This window comes from Trypanosoma cruzi, genomic scaffold (genome assembly GCF_000209065.1).
Source record: "Trypanosoma cruzi strain CL Brener 1047053517169 genomic scaffold, whole genome shotgun sequence".
In the NCBI taxonomy this organism is placed as follows: Eukaryota; Euglenozoa; class Kinetoplastea; order Trypanosomatida; family Trypanosomatidae; genus Trypanosoma; species Trypanosoma cruzi.
Window position 1 is genome coordinate 89,114 of NW_001849441.1, and position 22,957 is coordinate 112,070.

The 22,957-nt window shown below is 49.7% G+C and overlaps 9 protein-coding genes across 9 annotated transcripts, besides 42 other annotated features; all 9 read left to right on the forward strand.

The window, feature by feature from the left end:
* Positions 1-511, forward strand: Tc00.1047053509203.10 (2,3-bisphosphoglycerate-independent phosphoglycerate mutase, putative; the record flags this gene model as incomplete). Its single annotated transcript, XM_805623.1, has 1 exon — positions 1-511. A coding segment is annotated over one exon (511 nt), but the record flags the coding sequence as incomplete, so codon positions are not given.
* Positions 1-3,299: a sequence feature (heterozygous, Esmeraldo-like haplotype).
* Positions 1,008-1,041: a microsatellite.
* Positions 1,289-1,330: a microsatellite.
* Tc00.1047053509203.14 (uncharacterized protein) lies at positions 1,453-2,595 on the forward strand (the record flags this gene model as incomplete). Its single annotated transcript, XM_805630.1, has 1 exon — positions 1,453-2,595. One exon carries the CDS (start codon positions 1,453-1,455, stop codon positions 2,593-2,595), a length of 1,143 nt encoding a protein of 380 aa, XP_810723.1.
* Positions 2,683-2,717: a microsatellite.
* Positions 3,300-4,201: a sequence feature (haploid, Esmeraldo-like haplotype).
* Positions 3,435-3,484: a microsatellite.
* Positions 3,523-3,567: a microsatellite.
* Positions 3,643-3,707: a microsatellite.
* Positions 3,851-3,881: a microsatellite.
* Positions 3,886-3,918: a microsatellite.
* Positions 4,089-4,112: a microsatellite.
* Positions 4,172-4,196: a microsatellite.
* Positions 4,202-4,285: a sequence feature (areas merged during assembly that could not be assigned to a particular haplotype. This can correspond to areas where the two haplotypes were merged or to regions with more than two copies in the genome that were merged during assembly.).
* Positions 4,286-5,003: a sequence feature (haploid, Esmeraldo-like haplotype).
* Tc00.1047053509203.20 (cyclin dependent kinase-binding protein, putative) lies at positions 4,698-6,998 on the forward strand (the record flags this gene model as incomplete). The annotated part of the gene is made up of 1 exon (XM_805624.1): positions 4,698-6,998. One exon carries the CDS (start codon positions 4,698-4,700, stop codon positions 6,996-6,998), a length of 2,301 nt encoding a protein of 766 aa, XP_810717.1.
* Positions 4,718-4,740: a sequence feature (AT_rich).
* Positions 4,790-4,856: a sequence feature (GA-rich).
* Positions 4,844-4,921: a sequence feature (A-rich).
* Positions 4,925-4,944: a microsatellite.
* Positions 4,994-5,018: a microsatellite.
* Positions 5,004-5,057: a sequence feature (haploid, non-Esmeraldo-like haplotype).
* Positions 5,058-22,957: a sequence feature (heterozygous, Esmeraldo-like haplotype).
* Positions 5,220-5,281: a microsatellite.
* Positions 7,081-7,138: a microsatellite.
* Positions 7,366-7,441: a sequence feature (A-rich).
* Positions 7,618-7,677: a microsatellite.
* Positions 7,721-7,754: a microsatellite.
* Positions 7,918-7,974: a sequence feature (T-rich).
* Positions 8,629-8,662: a microsatellite.
* Tc00.1047053509203.30 (hypothetical protein, conserved) lies at positions 8,763-9,677 on the forward strand (the record flags this gene model as incomplete). Its single annotated transcript, XM_805625.1, has 1 exon — positions 8,763-9,677. One exon carries the CDS (start codon positions 8,763-8,765, stop codon positions 9,675-9,677), a length of 915 nt encoding a protein of 304 aa, XP_810718.1.
* Positions 9,778-9,813: a microsatellite.
* Tc00.1047053509203.40 (glycosomal membrane protein, putative) lies at positions 9,979-10,635 on the forward strand (the record flags this gene model as incomplete). Its single annotated transcript, XM_805626.1, has 1 exon — positions 9,979-10,635. One exon carries the CDS (start codon positions 9,979-9,981, stop codon positions 10,633-10,635), a length of 657 nt encoding a protein of 218 aa, XP_810719.1.
* Positions 10,840-10,912: a sequence feature (A-rich).
* Positions 10,965-10,985: a microsatellite.
* Positions 11,126-11,151: a microsatellite.
* Positions 11,222-11,276: a microsatellite.
* Positions 11,482-11,510: a microsatellite.
* Positions 11,519-13,966, forward strand: Tc00.1047053509203.50 (uncharacterized protein; the record flags this gene model as incomplete). Its single annotated transcript, XM_805627.1, has 1 exon — positions 11,519-13,966. The coding sequence occupies one exon, from the start codon at positions 11,519-11,521 to the stop codon at positions 13,964-13,966; it is 2,448 nt and encodes an 815-aa protein (XP_810720.1).
* Positions 14,272-14,316: a sequence feature (A-rich).
* Positions 14,588-16,294, forward strand: Tc00.1047053509203.60 (histone acetyltransferase, putative; the record flags this gene model as incomplete). Its single annotated transcript, XM_805628.1, has 1 exon — positions 14,588-16,294. The coding sequence occupies one exon, from the start codon at positions 14,588-14,590 to the stop codon at positions 16,292-16,294; it is 1,707 nt and encodes a 568-aa protein (XP_810721.1).
* Positions 16,293-16,323: a microsatellite.
* Positions 16,406-16,432: a microsatellite.
* Positions 16,637-16,672: a microsatellite.
* Positions 17,080-21,534, forward strand: Tc00.1047053509203.70 (DNA topoisomerase II, putative; the record flags this gene model as incomplete). The annotated part of the gene is made up of 1 exon (XM_805629.1): positions 17,080-21,534. The coding sequence occupies one exon, from the start codon at positions 17,080-17,082 to the stop codon at positions 21,532-21,534; it is 4,455 nt and encodes a 1,484-aa protein (XP_810722.1).
* Positions 20,886-20,996: a microsatellite.
* Positions 21,404-21,438: a microsatellite.
* Positions 21,456-21,494: a microsatellite.
* Positions 22,031-22,071: a microsatellite.
* Tc00.1047053509203.79 (hypothetical protein, conserved) lies at positions 22,142-22,957 on the forward strand (the record flags this gene model as incomplete). Its single annotated transcript, XM_805631.1, has 1 exon — positions 22,142-22,957. A coding segment is annotated over one exon (816 nt), but the record flags the coding sequence as incomplete, so codon positions are not given.

Here is a 22,957-nt window from a genome sequence, read left to right on the forward strand (position 1 = left end):
GCGCCTGCTGGAGCAACGGGGCGATTACCAAACAAACGTCAACGCAAAGGTGGACGCTGCTCTACGTGAATTCGGTCTTGCTGGTGCCGTGGATGGGGCCACGAGGGAAGAAGGGATGGTCCGCAGCGTGTTTGCTGTCATTCATGTCAAGGGTGTCGACGACGCCGGCCACGACAGGAGTCTTGAGAAGAAACTAATGATGCTTCAGCGATGTGGGGAGGCCCTCCAGAGGCTGTGGACAGCTCTTCCAGACGGCAGCACGGTGGCAATACTCTCGGATCATTCCACACCCGTTTCGATCGGTGATCACAGCTGCGAGCCGGTTCCTGTATCCGTGGCGACGAAGGGGTGCGGTTTTCATGATGATGTGGAACATTATAGCGAGGTGGAGTGTGGCTATGGGGCACTTGGACGGTTTCGTGGTGAGGAGCTGCTCGGCATTGTGAAGCGTGCCCATTACTGGTACCACTACCGTGCACCGCGCGAGAGTTCATTGACGTCAGAGGGGTAATACTGAGGGAGCGGCACGCGGGGATGAAGCGGACCCTAATGCCACGGAGAGGAGGTGTATCATCTCTCTCTTTTACACTCACTCTGTTCGTGCGTGTGTGTTAATCTTTTATGTTTACATTTTGTGTAATTTTGTTTGCGGAGGGGGTGGGGAAGGGGGATACAAGCGAATGAGTTTGGGCGATGATTGTTTCACTCTGTTTCTCTTTCTCCTTCCGCCTCATCTCAGCCCCTACTCGGTGTATATAGATAGATAGACAGATATACACACAAAAACACACAGGCACACAGCCACAGGCATAGGCACACACGAGGGGATAAAAGAAAGGGGGACGCAGCAGGAGCAGCAACACCAGCAGACAGAAGCGAGAGAGTGAGTGGCGCGTGGGGGGGAGGAGAACGAAAGGTAAAAATCAAGAAAAAAAAAACAAAAACAACAAAACAGAAGAATTTTCTATCTCTCTCCCCCCACCAAAAATAAAACAATATATTTATATAAGCAACAACAACAACAAAAACAAAAAGAAAAACCTTTCACATTAAACAATACAAAAGAGAACGAACGAAAAAAAAAAAAAAAAAAAGGCAGGCACAAATTTCTTTTTTTTTTTCGTTTTTATTTTTAGGGGCGTACGGGAGGAGGAACCAAACGGACGGCTTCTACTTTGCACCAACAGCTTTGTCGTCATTTTTTCTTCTTTAATAGTGCCGTTGTTGCTGTTGTTGTGCCTACTGTATTATTATTATTATTTGTTTAGAGAACACAGACAACAAAACAATATATATATATATATATATATATATATATATATATATACATTTTTTTTTTTGCTTGCCTTGTGCCAGGCATTTGGCGTGGGGGGGGGAGATATCAATTCATTACTCTGCGCCTGCGCGTGTGTGTATACATCCGCTCCCCTCCGCACTGCGGCGTCGACGAAGATGGGCGAAGTGGATAAGAGCCCGAAGCGCATCGGCGTCGTTTCGGCGGACAGTGGCAGCAATTCTGACCGTCCCAACGAGTTCTATCATTGGCACTCGGGCTCGCAAACACTGCCGTTCATAAAGAATGAGACTGACATTGTCCAGTGGCTTCTGGAAGTGGATACCGCGCGCGGCAAAGACACACCGAGAGATATGGAGCAGGAGGAACTTGTCGCGTTCTTTAAGGGACGTTCTCAACAGGGGGGCACACTGATGGCGTCCGCTAGCACCGCCGCCAACGCATCCGTTCCGCCGCGTGGTGAAGAGGATGAGCCCCACGTGACGAGGTCCGTCGTGCGACTGTCACCGCACATCGCCTCCAGCGCAGCGTACCACGGCAAACCGATGCGGGAGGCCTTGTCAAGCGCGCCACAAACCGGGAGGTCATCTTTGCCATGTGGCACCTCTGCGTCACGGTTCAGCGGCGGTGGTGTAATGATGAAGACAGCAACGGCAGCGGGGATCACAGAAGGCCTTGGTGGTTACTCTCCCGGTTTTGTACCACAGCAGCAACAACAACACCATCAGCAGCAATCGCCACTAGTATTGGCCGCATCACTTGGGCGTGGCTTTGTACATCATTTGGTTACTGGTAACAGTAGCAGCTGCAGCGTGCCGGATCTCTCACTGCCACCCTCACTGGGCACAGGAGCCCCCGTGACTTTCTGTGGGACCCCAGTGAAGAGGACAGTAAACGGTGAAACCACCAGCACTAACGCAGTTCTCTTGGAAACGACATGTGGCGGGAGTGACCAGACAACGCCGCTTCGCCAACGCATCCTTCCAGTGGCTGACCGCATTAGACAACCGCCTTCCGCTCCGCACCATGACCGACGTCGGAGGGATATGGGCCTCACATTATGTTGCAATGGCGTCACAAACGCCACAAGCAGGTCCCTGCAGCAATTGCGGCTTAATAACCCGCCGAAGTTGTGTCCTCCCTATGCCCCACGACTGCTCGCACTCCTAACGGAGTGCCCAACCACCAAGACCACGACAGGTGATGCCACTGGTCCCGCTCAACATCTGAACTCACTGCTGCCTGGGCGCAGGGGGGTGGGGGTCTTGTCGAAGGAGACAACTGCCACGCAAGGACGATGAGGAGCAGCTGGTGAATGCAGGCCATAGATCATTCAGCTCCTTCCAGCTGCCTGGCAGCTCTCTCAATAGAGTGTCTCACCTTTTTCAATATATATATATATGTATATATGTATATATTATATTTTTGTTTTTTGTTTTGGGTTTTTTTCTTTTTCCATCTTTTTACTTTTTATTTCTCTTTCTGAGTGCAGTTTTTTTGACGTATTTTTCTCTTTCTTTTTCTGTGTGTGTGTGTGTACCGTTACTGCCAAGCCGTGAATGTTGGGCGTGGGCTCTTTTGTAAACTTTTACCACCACTCTTCTCTTTTACTCGTGTACTGTTCACGCCACGTTTGTTTTATTTTTCTTTGTGCGGTAGTGTCTCTGCGGACTTTTTGCTGCTTTTGTCGCTCCCCCATTACGGTGCGTGTGTCAACGAGGGAGAGAGGGTGGGATCTGCACGCGCAGAAGTACACGTACGCGTAGCGACGTTGCTTAGAGCACGTGCGTACATATTAACATGTGCAGCTCCCTTTCAGTGATTTCCACCACTTTGCGTTGCGTTGATACCGCAGTTGAGAAGAACAGGGGGAGGCGATGTGCGGCGAGACATGAGCCCCCTACACTTTACCCCATCATTCGGAGACAACGTAGCAATGAAAAGGAGAATCAATTCTTTTTTTTTTTTTCTTTTGGTGTGTGTGTTAATTCCCAGCTTTTTTTTTTTTTTCTTCTACTGAAATCCAGTGCGTGCAAACTATTATCTCCCCGTTTCCCTTTCTTTCCCCCGTTTATTTTTTATTTTTACATGTGTATGTATGCTTCCACACATGCTCTCATACAATATTTTGTGGGAATGCATGTATGTGTATATCGATCCATCCATCTATATGTATATATATGTTTATATACACGCGTCTTTTTGTTTTTTTCTTTCAGGTTTGTATGTTTATTTATTGATTAGTTTTTGTATTTATTTATTATTTATTTATTATTAGTCGTAGTAATAATCTTAGTCGTGTTATTATTACTTAATTCACTTATATAATATAATGGAGAACACGAGGGATCTACCTATTTATCTATCTATATATTTATATGTATATTTAATTTAAATGTATATATTTATTTATGCAAAGTCTGCATGGTTGTGTTATCCGAGCAGAAATATGGCACACACACACGGACACAGACCAACAGACACATGCTTGTTTACCAGCAATGAAAGGAAACTGCAGTGGAGGGGAGGGGAGCGGGAGGGGGAGGCAAGAAGAAGAAGAAAGAAAGAAAGAAAGAAAAAAAAAAAGGATATTATTTAATTTGATTTTAATTTTATTTTATTTTGAGTTTTGTTTCATTCACAAATTTCTTTTGCGTTTTTTCATTGAGCGCATGATTTTTTTTTTTTTTTTTTGGTTGATTTTGGCTCGCAAAGCGTTTTATATTTATCCATTTCAATGTTATGTATGTTTATGTATTTTGTGCAGTTTTTTTTTTTTTTGACTCCATGTGTGTTTTTCTTTTTTTTTTTTTTTTTTCGGTCTTTTCACATCTTTTGTTTCATGTCTACTCACAATTATATAAAACACACGAGGTCTTTTTTTCTTTTTTTTCTTTTTTTTGTTGTGGTGTACTTTTACGTGGTGCGGTGGACTTCCGCCCCGCTGCCCTCCCTCTTTTTTGGACGGGCGTCGTGGTGTGTCTGCTCCGCGGACCCGTCTGTGTGCGTGCATTTGAGGGGGCGGCGGAGGGGCACACGACTGCAGCGGGCCGAGGCGGGGGCAAAAACAAAATGAAGAAAACGTCTCTTTCCTCCACTTTTGCTCCGTCGCCTGCAAGGCGCGAGGTGCGGTGGAAATGACGAGGGCCCCCGTGGAGGAAGGGAGAACAAAACAAAAAAAAAAGGGAGAACAAAACAAAAAGAACACCACCGGCTGCTGCACGTCCTTCATAACTTGTGTCACGGCGTTATTTTAAATCTCAGCCAGCTTGGATGCACCCCCCTTTATTTCTCTCTCTGTCTGTCTCTGTGTGTCATGTACACTCACGGTGTGTGATGTTTTTTTTTTTTTTTTCCCTTTTTCCCTTTTCCCCTTCCTCTTCATCTCTGTCTGAACCACGCAATGATGCCTGCAGGGGATACAAATATATATATATATATAAATACAGTTGCCGTGCAGCAAGGACACCCACAGCGAAGCCGAGAAAGCGGAGCGAGAGGACAAAGAGAAGGAAGAACAGAGCACAGCATAGAAGGAAGAAGAGGAGGAAAAAAAAAAAGAACAGCAACCACCACCACAACAACAAATACACAAAACAAAGAAGAAGGAAAAACAAAAAAAAGACACACATATATATATATATATATATTTCTTTACTGGAAGAGAAATTTGCTTTTTGCCTGCCTTATTACCCACCGTTTTTTTTTTTTTTTTTTTTCTCTTCCTGCCGCCGCATTTTTTACGGGCGTCTTGTTGGACGGAAATCGAGCAAAACTGGCCAACCACCACAAGAAATCCTCCCGGGAAGGATCAACATCCCCGCCGCCTCTGCCGCAGAAGGAACCGCAATTGTGCAAGGGACATGTAAGCGGCAGCACAGGAAATGCTGAGGACTCTGAAACCGGCGAAGAAGCCAGCGGAGACAGCAGCAGTTGTAGTGGTAGTAGTAGCAGTATTAGCAGCGGTTGTAGTTGTAGCAGTTGTAGGAATAAAACCAGCGACAATATTATTAGCGGGGTAAACCCGCGACCGAAATTAAACACGAAGCAGAAGAACACCAGCCATGGCGGCCACCCTTTTCGCCAAGAGGAGTTGGCTCGCACGACGGCGGCTCTCATGGGGTTGTGCGTCAAACCTCCTCTTGCCATGGAGGGGCACCCGAGCAACAGCGGGGATGACAACAGCAACGGTGCGGAAAGGCAAAGCAAGGCTTGCCCGTCCATTCACGCACAGCAACAACAATCAGCGTCAGAGTCGCCAAACACTTTGTTCTCCAATTCCAGCGTCATGGATAACGCATCGTCATTATCGTCTGCCGCAATCCCGCCAGCACCGCCCCCAACCACCGCCCCCTCTTCATTTTACCCGGAGCAGGTTGCCTTTCTTACTTCAGTGGGTGAAATGGCAAAGCGACTGGCACTCCAACGCAAGCCCACGCACCGTGGCGAAGGTCATGGCAACGCACACCACGGAATTGACATGGATTTACCTTTTCTGCGCCAAGGAGAAGCACCGCTTTCTGTAAAGACATTGGTGCGGGGCGAGGGACAGCGGGTCCGGCTGCGTCTTGCCCTGGAATCTCAGCTGCATCATCAGAATCAAGGTTCACAAAATAAGAATTGCGGAAACACGGCCGCCAAACAAAAGGGAGATTCTTTAAAAGATAATGGGGATGCTGGAAGGAGCTTGAGCGTGGGCCGCCGAGCGGCGGGAGTCCAATACAATCACCCTGCCAGCCTGTGTACAATTCTTTCTTGTTTTGCTCCGCTGAAAGCATCGTACTGGCAGGATGATCGTCTTGTGGAGCCCTATCTTGGGGAATGCTACGACCCAGACCCCCAGCGTCGTCGCGGCAATAGGAGCGATGAAAATACCGTCATTGAGAGAGGGGAAGACGGCGGCGCGGGCGGCGAGGAGTTGGACGGTGACAGCTGCTCCGTTGACATAAATGACAAGACGGATAGTCGTTCCGACTGTGAATCGCATGATGGATCCGATCGCCTGCGGCAGATGCGGGGCCACAGTGAAAGAGCAATGCGATCGTACGGCAAGATGCTCACTCACAACCGCTGCAGGAATGACCCGGTCTTTCATGATGCCTTTTTTCTGGACACAGGCAACATCACAGGCGGAGAACGGCGTAAGAAACTTATAGTTCTGCAGTCGTACCGTGCCTCTGTTATATCTTTTGTGGATATGAAGGTGCTGAAAAAGGATATTAACAATGACTTTTACATTCAGCATCCCGAGCTTGAAATACGTGAGATTAAACTCACCCATCTGCGAAAAATACGCGCTGCGCTGCTTAACTTTGCTCTCGAGGAGAATTCCCCTATAGAGGTGGTTACCGTCGCGCATGCCAATTGGTACTTTGAGCGACTTGTCATGCGGGGAATGGTTGGCAAGCGGAACTGCGGACTCGCTCTCGCCGCGTGTATTCTACTCGCCGTGAAGTTCATTGAGACAGGCGACATTCACAAGAAGATTCAATACGTCAAGACACGCTTCCGACAAGACGAGGCATTCGCCAGCCTGACGTGGCAGAAGGTTCAGGAATGGGAGTTCCGTGCGTATGTTGGGCTGGAATTCACGCTGATGCCGGAGAACGGCAATCAGGTCGTCGAGGCACACTTGGAGCGACTGTTGGGCCAAATAAACCTCACATCGCAGGAGTACTACAGCAAGAAGTTCGCACTGCCATAGAAAGGAGTGTTTATTATTTGTGTACACATGCCATGTAATAAAACGCCGTGTGTCCTCCGCCTTCTCCCTCTCCCTCTCTCTCTATATATATATATATATATATGTATGTTTATGTATATGTATGTATATTTTATATGTATTGAAAACTATGCGTCTGCTTGCGGGGGGAGGGGAAGCCGACATTCATTTTACTTTTTTTCTCTTGCGTGTGTGCATGTGTGTGTGCTAATGGAGAGGCAAAATAATGATGGTTCCAAACGGTGCCTTCACGGCACCCCGACGCCGATGCGTCTGCTCCCCTCCCCTCCCACACGTCCCTTCACGCACCGCAATGAGACCCAAAAGAGGAGAATAACGGTGGAAGGCCAAAAAACAAAAAAAGAAAAAAAAAAAAAAAAGAAACAGAAGGGAAGCGAAAAAGAAAAAAAGAATATAAAAATAAATATTTATCTAACGAAAACGAAAAGGTATGAAGTCGAAATTCAAGGGAGAACGAGAGAGAGAGAGAGAGCGGAATAAATATTAAAAAGCAGAACAGCACAGCACGAAAAGAGACGCGTATTTATTTTCATTACTTTATTTTCTGGAACCGCATGCAGGGAGGAGAACACACACACACATAAATATAAATAAATAAATAAATATATATATATATATTTATGTATACATATGTATGTATGCACACTTAAGAATGAGCAGGAAGAGAAAAGACAATTGTATGGAAAAAAAAAGAAAAAGAAAAGAAAAAAAAAAAAATAATAATAATAATGAAAATTGAACAGGCAATGAGAGAAAACCAATACAACGCGTGTTTAGTATAGTCCAGTTATTATCCTTACATATTTTTACACCTAAATATATGTATGCTCCTCTGTGTTTTTGGGTGTGTGTATGTGTGACGCTGGCGTCTGTTCACATATTTATTATTTGCTTTTTTTTTCTTTTTTTTTTTAATTTTTTAAATTTTTACATTTTTACTGTCGTGTCTCCACTCGTATGCGTGTCGCCGTGTCAGAAGTCAGCGAACGCCTGGAAAAAGAGAGGGGAGGAGGAGGGGTGTGGTGGAGACGGCCGGGGCCCGATAGAAAACAGGCGTAGGGGCGGGAACAAAAATTTTCCAACCACTGAGGGAGCCAAAAAAGGATTTTTTTTTTTGTCTTTTGTGGGGGCGAGGCGGCGTTGTTCATCCGGTCCGGTGGGGACAACAACAAAGCAAAGAAACAAGAAAAGAAGGGGGAGAAGGGAGCAAAGAAGACGGCAGTTTTGGAGAAACAAAAGGAGAAAAGGTTTGGGCATCCATTGTTGTCATGTATGGCGCGGGGTGGTGGGGGGTTGGCGGACACATTTGCGCCCTTATGCCTCTTCACAACGGGGTGCTTTAAGTCTTGGGTGTTTTTTTTTTTTTTTCTCTCTTCGCCTCCACCTTCTCTTCTTTCTTCGCATCAGTTTGTGTTTCGTCTTGCTTTGTGGTTGACACGAGTTTATTGCGTCCGTTGCCGCGGGTTTATACCTTGTGGCGGAGCTTTGCACAGTCCCCTCTTGGCACTGGAGCCCCCGCGTGGGCTTCCCCACGCAAAGGAGAGAATTTTTTTGTTCTTGTTTTGTTGTCGGCTGCGCGTCCTTCAACACCTTTTTTTTTTTTTCTTTTTAGCTCTTTTTTTTTTATGATTGGGTGTGCGTGTGTTTGCCTTGCACGCTTCAGGTGTGAGTATATATATATATATATTTAGGGACTGAGTAAGGGTGGGGGGAAGGCTACGTGGCATGCGCATGAAAGCGAGCGGAAGCGATATGAAAGTTACCACCGCGGCTTTTCCACTGACATTTGCCTGCTGGGGACAGCGCGTCGGATGTCTGTTGCAGCGAAGTTCCTCAGACTCTGCCGCTGTTGCTGCTGCCGCCACAGATTTGTACGAAAAGTATATCGTCGCCCGCTACACGGAGCCGCAGCGGCACTACCACACGATGACGCACTTGGAGGAGATGCTGGGCTGCCTTGCACGGTTTCAGTCCGAGGCTCCAGTGGCGCATCGTCTGCCTGCTGAGGGCGCACGACGACTTGTTGTGGAGTTGGCAATTTTCTTTCACGACGCGGTCTACGACCCGAGGCGCAGCGACAATGAGGAACGCAGCGCGGCGTGGTTTCAATCCTTCTGGGATGAAGCCCGCCGATTGGCGACATCACACACGACGGCGCTGGAGGACGGTGAGACGAGGGGGCGTGTTGGACCGCTGCTTTGGGATGACCTCGACGCTGCACGAGGCGTAGAGGAAGAGGTGGTGAATTTTATTCTTCAGACGAAGCAACACATGGCGGTGGAGCCGTGCTACACGCACCGGGCGTCGCAGCCTGGCGGCACGGACGACGCCCCGCAGCCAACGCCGCCACCTCCTCCTCTTCATATATTTCTTGATCTTGATCTTGCCATTTTGGGCACTGCGGCTGAGCGTTACCGGAGATACGCGCTTGACATTCGGCGGGAGTACAGCTGGCACAGCGAGGCAGACTTTTGCCGCGGTCGGGCTGCCTTTCTGCGAGTTTTTTTGAATCACCCACAGTGGTACAAGACAAAGTTTTTCTTTGACGCCTTGGAGTCGTCTGCGAGAGCGAATGTTGAGGCTGAGGTTGCGGCGCTGGAGGCACGGCTGGAGCATTTGGCCTCCGAGGAGCGGCCCTGAGCTGCCGGGGTTGGATATCGAATGCTGGAACGCCCGGGGACGGAGGGGGAGGGGTCTGCCGCCCCCTTTTGTGTGTGTGTGTGTGTGCATTGCTGGGAGCTTCTTCTTTTTTTTTTTTTTTTTTTTTTTCTTTTTTCGGTTGCTACTGCTGGGGGGGTGCCGTGCGATCTTCTTTTCACTTCTCTTCTCGACACCGTGGATTTTCGCAAGCCGCAAAACAGCTTCATTTAAAGCAACGTGATAACAACAACAACAAAATTATAAGGAAGTTTTTCTCCTGCTTGAAGCCCTACATAGCATCATGTCTGACTTCGACAAGTTTGTAAAGCTCCTTGGGCAGACCGACGGTCGAGACAAGATCTACAAGTTTATTGGCGGTGTGTTGAAGGCTCTTGCCGCCCTCGATGCCGTTGAGTGCCGCAGGTCCGCATACAAGTCGGTTTCCAGCTCCATCACCGACGGTCGCTCCCTGATGCGCATGGCCAAGTGGATGGGAGATATTCCTAAGATGCGCAGCGTTTTTGCGAAGTGCGCAGAGGGTGGCCGCATGGAGTTGACGGCGTTGATTGTGTTACTGCGTGTGCTTGGCAACTTCCTCTACATTCTTGGCGACAACGTTGCTTTCCTCATGCGATACAAGCTGGTGCCTGGTCAGCCTAAGCGCGTCCAGTACCACAGCAAGGTGTCGCAGTTCTGGGGCTTCTTCTTCGCCGCTGTCTTGGATCTCCTTGCGCTCCGCACTGCGCTGCAGAAGCGCGCGAGTGACGCCGCGACGTCTTGCAAGGAGGCAAAGAGTGCCCTGATTAACCTGACGAAGGATGCCTCAGATGTGTTGGTGACGATGGCGGCTGTCGGCTACATGAAGGGTGTGTGGCATCCAGGCCCAGTGACGGCTGGCGCTCTCACCGCCGTCTCTGGTGGTGTCGCGACGTACCTGAACTGGAAGAAGATTAAATAAATCAGCCGACAGGTCCATGTGTTTGTAAGACCGCGTGCATATGCGTGCGTGCCGGGGGGGTAAATGAGGTGGCCTCACGTATTCTCCCCTCTTCTTCTTTTATTATTATTATTTTTGTAAACGGAGGCCCCGCGTCTCATCCCATCGCCTCTCGCTTCGTCGATTCGTTGTGCAGCTGTGACAGGATGAACGAAGGAAGGAAGGAAGAAGAAAACAAACAAACAAACGAAAAAAACAAAAAAAAAAAAGGAAAGAAAATACAGAAAAGGAAAGAAAATTACAGAAAAGGAGGATAACAACACAAGCGAAAGTGAAACCGCGCGGGCTGAGTGTGTGTGTGTGTGTGTGTGAGGAATAGGGGGCCGAGGGGTATTTTTACGGGGGTGGGGACTCGAACTGCTGCCGCGAAGTAAACAGAAGAGAAGAGAAGAGGAGAGCGGCATGTGAGATGAAAAAACAACGTAAATTTTTTTTTTTTCCTTTTTTTTTCCCACCACCACCACCACCACCAACACCCGCAACAACAAGTGATAAAAGTAAAATAAAAGGGGATGTTAAAAGAAAAGCGAAACTCAAAGGGTGATGAAAAAGAAGAAGAAAAGAAAAGAAAAAAAAAAAAAAAAAAAGAAGAAAAAAGAAAATGGGGGACAAAACGAAGGGAGTAAATTCGTCTGAATTATTTAAAAAAAGAATAATGCGGGAATCAACAATGCAGCACATAAACGGTATGTATACGTTGATGTAATCTCATGTATATCTTCCGTAGGGGGGTTATTTATTTTTCTGTTGTGTTCTTGTGCATATTGACTCCTTTTTGTGCTTGTCATCTACTCCCCCCCCACCCAATTACTCATTTATTTATTTATTTATTTATTCTTTTGGAATGTGTTTGATTGTCTTCTCGCACCGAGAATCATATAGGCATAAATATAAATATAAATATCCATATTTACATCCAGACATATATCACGGTATCATAACTTGGCTAGAAAACATGTCTGTGCCCTTCAAGTATCGCCAGCATATTCGTGACATACACGAGTCCTTCCACGATGGAAAGCCCATCTCCGAGGAGGAACTGATGAGCGTCATGGACATCATTGCGTCAGCTGAGCATCAGGCTCTTATCGACCAGTATCGGGCCAAGTGCCCGCTGAACTCAAACAGTTTTCTCTCCCTCATGTATGAACTACAGAAGGCCTCAAAAATCTCGTACGACGATCTGGTATGGAATTACATCCGGGGGGCTCTCAAGAGGGGTGTTTTCAACGGTGAGGACCGCACGGACCTAAAAACTCTCCGCTCAACGCTCGATCCCTTGATGCGTGCGGTACGCCTGGACGTACCGAACCTCTACAAGGCACACGCCCCTCCCGATGGTGAGGGCAAGATCACCGTTGACCAGCTCTGTGATGTGTTCCGTGCCATGTACCCCGCAAACCAAATTGTCTACCTGGAGATGTACAAGTGGTCACGAACGAAAAAAGTGACGAAGGGCCGAGGAAGCATCACTGAACTCGCCAAGAATTTTGAAGTTATGACGCCCCCTCCCTTTGCGGTTTCCGCTCCACCGGCAGTACCTACGTCGCTGTCAGTATCCAAACCGCCACAGCCGAGGGAGGATACGCCAAGTGAAATGCTTAAGGCAACTATCAATGCGGCTGTCGTCGATGACTCCACGGAGACGGCCAGCACCCAGCAGAGGTCATTGCGGACACAAGAAAAGGAGTTCACTACGGAGCCACGGGAGGAATTAGAAAGGCTGTCGCAGTTACCTGAAGAGGGCCCAAATCTACCAGATCGAAGCGTACCCACGGAAAAATGGAAGAGTACCTCCGAGGCCGATGGAGAGGCGAAGAAACCAGCAGTTGAAATTCAGCTTCCCGACGTTGGTGAAACAAACCTGAGAGACTCAACAAACCCCAAAGTAGAGGAAAATACCGAGGCATCATCGATCAAAGAGACAGAAGCAAACATTCAACTCACCCCATCGTTATTTTCTGAAAAGAAGTTGGAAAATGGGACGGTCTTCTCCACATCCCTGCCTGCCGCGACATTTCCATCCCCTCCTCTGGATCCCCATGATCAGCAAGAGCCACTGGAGGGGGAGAAAGACGCAGTCAAAAATTTTATAGCCTCAGAGAGACCATCTGTTTCGGTCACTTCTCTTGGTTCCTTTCCGTATTGTGATCTTCCGCCGAACGTACAAGTGGAGCGGCGGCCCGGACTCAATTTTAATCCCTCCTATATTCGTGATATGGAGCCACCCGTTCGGAAGCATAAATCCTCCACTGATGGGGATAATAAATCATCGCTACCACCGAGGCTTCGAGGGCATGAGGAACAGCCTGCATGGGAGCACGAGGAGGTGCTGCTGGATGCCATGTTGTCTCGTGTTGTTCCAGGAAAGCCGGTAGATTCTCAAGTGATGGAATATCTTAAAGAGCTCGCGAGACAAGAGGGGGAGCTTGAGTCAGCCCTGCGTGCTGAGATGGAAAACCTAACGTCCAACATGCTGGCCTGCGAGATTGTTGAGCAACGAATGATGATCCTGCGCGCTCAGAGACAGGCACAATGTTTTGATCGAATGGAATCACGACGGTGTAAGCTTCTGGAGGAGATGGAGAAGTACCTGTCAGGGTCGCGGAAAGCACATGGGCAGAATAAAGTTCTTCTTGCCGGTATTAAAGAGAGTGGCATGGTGTCGTGCAGGAAGGATGGCCATTCATCGGATCACGACGGCAACTCCACCAAGGCACGAGAGAAGTCGACGGATTTTGTGTCCATGTTCACCCCGCCGCCGCCACTGTTGTCGGCGGAGCGCCAACGTAGCACGTTGAAGCGGGACTTGCGACTGGGGGAGAAACTGCAGAGGATGCAAAGTAGGTCCCCCCGGCCTGCGTCGATGCGGAGGGTTTCTCTACCGCAAGATCCACATTTTCAGACCCAGCAGCTTCCTTCATGTATGGAAACGGAGTTCCTTCAGCGTAGCCCCACCTCGCACTCGTTTGGCAACACGTCACAGCGGGGTCGCTGGGCCAAGAAGACAACACCGCGACAGCCTGTACCTGTTGTGCACAGCCGCCCTATTCAACAACAAAAAAAACAACACCTTTCACCACGACATTTTGGTGGGGAGGACTTCACTATTCTTGTGAATTCAGGCGCGCGGTCGTCGCAGTCACCGCTGCCACGACAAACTCCAAACCGGGGAGTCCATCCACACCTCACAACAAGGATGGCGGCTGAAGTATTGACAAGTTCACAGTTGCAGCGGAAGATCGAGGAGCGCCTGGAAGCACGTTTTTCAAAGGCTTTTCAGGCCCATTAGCGTCTTTCTGAAATTTAATGAATGCACATCCCTCTCTCTCTCTCCCTCTGTGTGTATGTGCGTGTTTGGCCTTTTTTTTTGTGTATTTTTTCCCCCTATTTTTTTTATACGTTGATGAATTTGACGCACTGTATGCCTTTTTTTTTTTGGTCATTTTCCTGTTCCCCCTTTTAGTTCTCGTTCTGTTCTTCGTTGTTGACACGCTCTCTTCCTTTACTCACTCGCCCGGGGCCACAATTTAGGGACACGTGGGGTTGGTGGGCTGCACCGCGCTTTCCCCGCCCTACCGCATGGAGATTGAAACGAAAAAAGGAAGAAAGAGGAAGAAAAAAAAAAAAAAAAAGAAGAAATCTCTGAAAACGAAGACGTCAGGGCAGATGGAGGGTGTGGGGAACATGCGAGCGAAGGAGTGCACCCCGAATGGGCGTCTGCTCCTTCTCTAAGAAAGCTGCTGCCGTTAAGTTTTTTTCTTTTTCCTTTTCCTTTTTTTTTGCCTCTTTTGTGCATGGAAGTGTGCGCGGCGTTTCTGTCGATGCCCGGTACCTTCACAACGGCAAAAAACGAAGTCTATAAACGAAGCGACAGCAACGACAGCAGGGCGCGGCGCGAAAACAGGAACCGATGGAGAAGAACAGCGACAGGAAGGCCGAGGAGTATCCGCGCCAGTCGTCGATTCTTGGAACGCCTTGTAGCGTGCGGGGGCCTGACGCCACGGTACGGCGAGGACATTTGCTGGAGGTTCGCTACCTATGGACACCGGCTTTTCTTCATGTCGACACTCACGCCCCGCTGGTTACACCGCCGCTATACGGTTTTGTGCGTCTGAAGGATTTGAATCACCGCCTGAGTGGGTGGTTCTCTCTGGAAGACATTGGGCTGAAGGAGGCCAAAGGCGGCGGCGGCGGTGGCAACGCAGCTGCGGGAACCGTTTCCCCGCCGCCATGCGGGTCTACTCGCATTCATGGCCCTATTTTAAATTCGGTGTATAGGGAGGTGACGCTGGGAATGATTCGAACACGCCGTGAGGAGAAGCTACTGGATTTTTTTGAGGAACGTCTTCTTCGTGACTGCCGCACACCGACAACAATTCGATACTTTGTGTACTTATGCAAGTTTGTTTTTGCCCCCTGGTATTATGCGCCCTACGGTATTTTTCATAGAGAGTATGATCCGTTGGCACCAATATCTATGGCCGACCAGGAGCGACAAGGGCTCCGGTTGTCGGAGGAAACGGGAGGAATTAACCCTTTTATTCGCGACGCATACTTGTGTCCATTTTCCCTCCGTATTTACAGTACCTTGGAACAGATGCAGCACGAGACAAGGTGCTACCGCGCGGGCCGATTAAGACCACCAGGCCAAGAGATTTACCGCGATGAATCACGCGGGTTTTCGATGTTTGAGGTGAACGGTAGTCAAAAGGTGACATACTGCCGCCACTTATTCCTTCTTGGCAAGTCTTTTCTGGAGAATAAGTTGGCAGGGCACGATGTGCACAACTACTTTTTCTACGTTGTTTGTCTTCACCATCGACACTTTCCACAATACACAGACGACCCGTCGGCGATGTACTTTGTTGGCTACTTCACGTGGGAGAAACAGGTGGCGGACAACAACTTGGCTTGCATTGTCACCTTACCGTGCTTTGCAGGCGGTGCAACGCAGCAGAAAGATAGCGGCGGCAGTAACGGACGGCCGCAACTGGGGCATTTTGGGCAGTTCATGATAGCCGCAAGTTACGAACTCGCATACCGTAGGAAACATGTCGGATCTCCGGAAAGGCCACTGTCGGATTTGGGCGCCTCCGCGTATGACCGTTACTGGCGCCGTGTTCTCGTGGCGTGGATGCACACACTCGTGACGGAATCCACGACTGCCGTTGAAGTGAGCGATGGTGACAGCACCGACGATCAAAGCGTCATTGTGGAGGCGACGACACCGGCGAAAGGCCGCAGGTCGAAACGCTCACGCGCCGGCAGCTCCGATCGGAACAGCGAAGCCGACGACGACGTCGATGTGCGGGCCGCACAGACGGAGACGCTGAAGGTCACAAGCGTGCGCGGCATTGCGCAGCAGGTGCGGCTGGAGGAGCCGGATGTGCTGCGGACGCTGCTGAACATGGGATTCCTGCACCTCAACGCCGAGGACCGCAGCCTCCGCCTTGTGATACCCGTCCCGTTTGTGCGTCGTGAGTACGAAAGGGCGAGGGAGCAGGCGAAGGATCAAACCCGCGCGGAGTTTGAGGCGTCGCTGCTGACATCTTCTGGCGCCGCGGCGGTGATGGCGTCGTCTCGGCAGCAGCAGAAGCAGCCGGGCGTTGCTCGTTAAGAAAAAAGAAAAGAAAAGAAAAGAGGAGACACACTCAAGCCGATGAAGTCACTTTGGCCGACATCTGCAGGGGCTTTTTTTTTTCTTTTTGTTTTGGACGAACTTCGATGCTTTTTTTTTTTTTTTTTTTTTTTTTTTCCCCCCCCACTACGAAGTGCTTGGAGTTGAGACCTGACATCAAACAGAGCTGATTCGACACTTTTTTTGTTTTCTGGCACAGAACAGAAGAGGGCGGAGCGAAAAGAAGGTAAATTCCCCACAAACAATACATACAAACAATACAGAAGGGCAGAGACTGGGATATATACGTATATATACATTTATATAGACACGCACACACACAGAGAGAGAGAGAGAGAAAGAGAGAAAGAGAGAGAGGCAAGAGCACATAAATACTTTTGCACCGGGGGAGGAGGCCGAAGAGGAAAAAAGGTGAGGGGGAACACGCCGTACGTTCATACATTGATTCCTTTTTGTGCCTGTACACACTTCATACCATTGCCGGCATAAAGGGTGAGGAAAAAGTTGTAGTCAATACGACATTATTAAGCGGAGGGAAGACAAGTAACCATCCATCAGAGGAAAGGACCATAAAAAAAAAAAAGGGGGGGGGGACACACAGGACAGAGGCGGTCTTATTCGTTTGTATTTTTTGAGAAAGGAAAAGGGGAAGAAAAGAAGAAGGGGGGAAAAAAAAAAGGACGGAGGTAACATAGAAGGGCGTAGAATAAACGCACAGAAGAAGTGAAGAGGACATTCGAACAACAACAACAACAAAAAAAAAAATGGCTAATCGAACTGTGGAGGAGATTTACCAAAAGAAAACACAGCATGAACACATTTTGTCTCGCCCTGACATGTACATTGGCACAATTGAACCTGTCACGGAGGACATGTGGCTCTACGACGAGGCGGAGAATATCATGAAGTTACGAAAGTGCACTTGGACGCCCGGGCTTTATAAAATATTTGACGAAATTCTTGTCAATGCCGCGGACAACAAAGTGCGGGACCCGCTCGGTCAGACTGCCATCAAAGTGTGGATTGACGCCGAGAGGGGTATGGTGCGGGTATACAACAACGGCGAGGGTATCCCCGTGCAGCGGCACCGCGAGCACAACTTGTGGGTACCAGAGATGATTTTCGGTTATTTGCTGACGTCATCCAATTACGATGACACCGAGGCGAAAGTCACTGGCGGCCGAAATGGCTTTGGTGCAAAGTTAACGAATGTGTTTTCCACGCGGTTTGAGGTGGAGACGGTGCATAGCCGCTCTCGCAAGAAATTCTTTATGCGGTGGCGGAACAACATGTTGGAAAGCGAGGAACCCGTCATTACGCCGTCTGAGGGGCCGGACTACACCGTCGTGACATTTTACCCGGACTTTGCGAAGTTCAACCTTCAGGGGTTTGGCGAAGACATGGTGCACATGATGCGACGTCGTGTGTATGATGTAGCAGGCTGCACAGACAAGTCCCTTCGCTGCTACCTCAACGATACAAAGATTGCCTGTTCCTCCTTTCTAGAGTATGTGGATCTGTACCCAATGATGGGCGAGGAGAGAAAGGCGGCGAGTTATGCCCGCGTGAATGGCCGGTGGGAGGTGTGTGTGCGTGTGTCAAACATCGGGTTTCAGCAGGTGAGCTTTGTGAACTCCATCGCCACCACGCGGGGTGGAACACACGTGAGGTACATCACGGACCAGGTGATCGCAAAGGTGACGGAGCAGGCGAAGCGCAAGAGCAAGACGGAGGTGAAACCGCACATGATTCGTCCCCACCTTTTTGTGTTCATCAACTGCCTCGTCGAGAACCCCGGCTTTGACTCGCAGACGAAGGAGACACTGAACACGCCAAAGAACCGCTTTGGATCCACCTGCGACCTCCCACCCTCCATGATCGATTGCATTCTGAAATCCAGCATTGTGGAGCGGGCGGTGGAGATGGCGAACAGCAAACTGACGCGGGAGATTGCCTCCAAACTGCGCAACGCCGACCGCAAGCAGATTCTTGGAATTCCCAAATTAGATGACGCGAATGAAGCGGGCGGAAAGTATAGCCATCGTTGTACCCTTATCCTCACGGAGGGGGACTCAGCAAAGGCGCTTTGTACGGCCGGACTTGCCGTGAAGGACCGTGACTACTTTGGCGTGTTTCCATTGCGTGGGAAACCCCTCAACGTGCGTGACGCAACACTGAAAAAAGTAATGGCGTGTGCAGAGTTTCAAGCTGTCAGTAAGATCATGGGCCTTGACATTCGTCAAAAGTACAGCGGCGTGGAACGGTTGCGTTACGGACACCTGATGATCATGTCAGATCAGGATCATGATGGCTCCCACATCAAAGGCCTCATCATCAACATGATTCACCACTATTGGCCAGATTTAATTAAGACACCTGGATTCCTGCAGCAGTTCATTACGCCTATTGTTAAGGCACGTAAAAAAGGACGTTCCGATGGTGACGATCGTGCCATTTCCTTCTTTTCAATGCCGGACTACTTTGAGTGGAAGAACGCCATTGGCGATGGCATACGAAACTACGAAATACGGTACTACAAAGGGCTCGGTACCTCAGGCGCGAAGGAGGGACGTGAGTATTTTGAGAATATTGACCGTCACCGGCTTGACTTTGTGCATGAGGACGCAACCGATGACGCCCGCATTGTCATGGCCTTCGCGAAGGACAAAGTAGAGGAAAGAAAGCACTGGATCACACAATTTAAGGCGAACACAAATGTGAACGAGTCTATGAACTACAACGTTCGAACTGTGAGGTACTCGGAATTTGTGGACAAGGAGCTGATTCTTTTTTCTGTGGCCGATTGCGAACGTTCCATCCCGAGTGTAATAGACGGCTTGAAGCCTGGACAGCGTAAGATTATTTTTTCTTCCTTCAAGCGTCGTCTCACACGTTCCATTAAGGTGGTCCAACTCGCCGGTTATGTCTCTGAGCATGCGGCGTACCACCACGGGGAACAATCGCTGGTACAAACGATTGTGGGACTTGCCCAGAATTTTGTGGGCTCCAATAATGTACCGCTTCTGCAGCAAGACGGTCAGTTTGGTACACGACTCCAGGGGGGAAAAGATCATGCTGCGGGTCGTTACATATTTACCCGCCTCACAAACATTGCGCGGTACATTTATCACCCATCGGATGACTTTGTTGTGGACTACAAGGATGATGATGGTCTTTCGGTGGAGCCTTTTTACTACGTGCCGGTCATTCCGATGGTGTTGGTGAATGGCACCTCCGGTATCGGGACGGGGTTTGCGACGAACATCCCCAACTACTCACCCCTTGAAGTCATAGATAACTTGATGCGTCTTTTACGGGGGGAGGAGGTTCAACCGATGAAGCCATGGTACTTTGGTTTCGCCGGCACCATTGAAGAGAAGGAAAAGGGAAAATTTGTCTCCACAGGGTGTGCCAATGTGCGACCGGACGGTGTTGTGCAAATCACAGAGCTGCCTATTGGGACGTGGACGCAGGGTTATAAAAAGTTTCTTGAGGAGCTGCGCGAGAAGGAGGTTGTGGTACAGTACCGCGAACACAACACAGATGTGACAGTTGATTTTGAGGTCTTCTTACACCCCGAGGTGCTCCATCATTGGGTGGCGCAAGGCTGTGTGGAGGAGAGGCTGCAGCTGCGTGAGTACATCCACGCCACAAACATCATTGCCTTTGACAGGGAGGGGCAGATCACGAAGTACCGCGACGCCGAGGCGGTACTAAAGGAGTTTTATTTGGTGCGCCTTGAGTACTACGCAAAGCGGCGAGATTTTTTGATTGGTGACCTGCGATCTGTTGCGTCCAAGCTGGAGAACATGGTGCGCTTTGTGACGGAGGTGGTGGACGGCCGCCTTATTGTGACGCGGCGACGCAAGAAGGAGCTGCTGGAGGAGTTGCGACAGCGCGGCTACGCCCCGTTCCCTCTCCAGCAGAAGAAGAAGGTGAGCTCCACCACAATCCAGCAGGGGGAGGAGGAGGGTGCAGCGGATGCCACACACGCCACGGCGGAGGACGTTTTTCTTGTGCTGCAGCCCGCCGTCGATGAGGGGGGAGATGAGGACAATCAAGAAACCCCCGAGATGCGACGTGCTGCGCGGGACTACGACTATTTATTAGGGATGCGGCTGTGGAATTTGACTGCGGAAATGATCGCGCGGCTGCAGTCGCAGCTGCAGAAGGCGCGTGATGAACTTGCTGCGCTGGAGAAGCGGACACCGAAGGATTTGTGGGCGGAGGACCTTAACCAGCTGCGTCCACGCATTGAGAATTTATTTGAGGAACGCGCAAAGGAGATTGCATCCATTCAGCGGAAGAAGATGGAGAAGAAGCGATCGTTCGACCCGCGACGGCTGCGTGTGCCGCTGCTGTCGGAGAAGGCGCGACAGGCACTCGCGAAGGAGTTCATCAAAACCGAAAAGAAGGGCGGTCGTGCGGCACGCGTGGATGGCGACGCGGGTGGCGACCGTAAAAACCCATCAGTCGGGCGTAAACCCGCGGCAAAGCGGAGACGGAAGAAGAACTCAGATGACGACAGCGATGACGTTGATGGTGATGACGATCTCTTTATGAGTGATGCCAGCGGCGGCGGTGGTGGAAGGGGTTGGCGGCCCGACGACGACGACGAAGACGGCGGCAGCGATGGTGTCGTGCTGGGCGATGACGGCCCCGGCAACAACGCGGGCGGCGGGGCAAAGAAGCCGCAGCCGAAGCGACCGGCGGCGAAGCGGGCACCGCGGAAACCGAAGGAGGAAGGCCTCAAACGTGTCAAGAAGGAGGCAGCGAAGAAAGTTGTCGTCACCGATGACTTTGACATTGACGACTTTGGCATTGAGGCTCTCACACGCACCGCGCCGAAATGTAACAACAAAAACACCACCACCACCGCCAAAACAACAACTGCAGCGTTCATACCACCACCACCACAATCAACGCGGGTGGCTCCAGTAATTGACACGGACACAGACGACGATCTTGCGCTTCTGGGCGTCAGCAGCGTCGATAAGAAGAAGTTGGCTCCCGTGCCACCGGCAAAGCGGTCACCACAACGGCCGAAATCACAACCGAAGAAGTCGCAAGGCTCCAGGAAACGTCGCCGCAGCAGCAGCCGCAGCAGCAGCCGCAGCAGCAGCGATGAAGACTCTTTTTTTGATGACGACGATGACGATGATGAAGACGACGATGATGAGGCTTCGAGCGGTTCATCGTCATATGACTTCAGTGATTAAAAAAACAACAGAACACCCGCCCACTCTGAAGAGGCAGGAAAGCAAAGGCGGGGTTGTGGGAGTAAGAAAGAGCACTTATACTTTTGTTTACACCCAGAGGGTGGAGGAATATCGGCTTGGGAACAAAATGCATGATAAGAGGGAAAAGGGTGTGGTGAATGTGGTAGGGAGAAGGGGTGAACGCATGAATGAATAAATTAGGATGTGAGGGAAAAATATTGGAAGTTTCTTTGCGCCTGTGTCTGCTTGTTTCTTTATTTTCAGAGGCATTTCTCCTTTCTTCTCTCACCACAAACAGACACACACATACAAAAAAAAAAAAAAACACGAAACAAAAAACGGACGTGTATACTTGTTTATGCATGTGTTTCTCATCCCACTGTGCTGCCTTTTCAGATGTTGCTGGCAAAGGTGAGCTGTCCGTTCAGTTTTTTTTTCTTTTTTTGGAATGTTTGCCAACGGGGTGGTGTGTGGCGTTTGTGCACGTTACTGCCGCAACAACAATAATAATAAGAATAACAATAAGAGGAATAAGAAGGCGTCAGGCGGAGAAGAAAGTGACGGAAGGAGACAGTAGCCCGGCTGTTTGACTGGAGTGGCAATATTGATGGATTTCTCCGCATCACGCCGAGGGATGGAAGTGGGACGAAAGCGTCAAAACCCGCCGTTTGTTGTTATTGTCATTGGGGAGGTGTTTAACGCCTCCTCCCACCCTCTGTTTCCTGTCGCCCCAGCAGAGGAACTTCCCTTCGCCCTGTTGCCTGTCTGCAACACACCCATCATTGACTACATCCTCGAGAATCTCGCGGGGAATGGAGCAAATGAGATTTATATTTTACTCAATAGCGAGTCTGTGGCGCCAGTGTGTCAACATCTGCAGGGCAACCGTACCGCCTGCAGCAGGCCGGGAATGCAGGGGAACGACTTGAAGGTGGAGGTTGTGGCGAGTACGCGTAAAATGACAAGCTTGTTTGATGCCGCAACGCAGATTTTGGAGCAAAACATTGTACAACAGAACTCATCATTTCTTTTTGTGCCGATTGATGCGATTGCGTCCTTTCAGAATTTGTCTGATCTCTTGGAGACACACATTCAGCGGACAATGAATATTAAAAATTACGCGGCAACGATGCTGTGCGCGTCTGTCAAGTCTCTTCTGGAGGACACTCTTCATGATGTCCTTGTTGGGGAGCTTAACAAGCAAGACCGTGCGGCCGGCAGCTCTATATTAGAGCGGGACTCTACGAGCACCGTTGGCTTAAACATTGGCGCGGCAGAGAGACGTCCACATACGGCTCCAGAATACCTGCCGAATCATTTGACGATGTTTACGCTAGAAAAATCGACAGGTGTTGTGCACAACATGGTGCGTTTGGAGCAGGACGAGAAGCTGGCAGAGGCTGTGACGATGAACTTTAGGAAA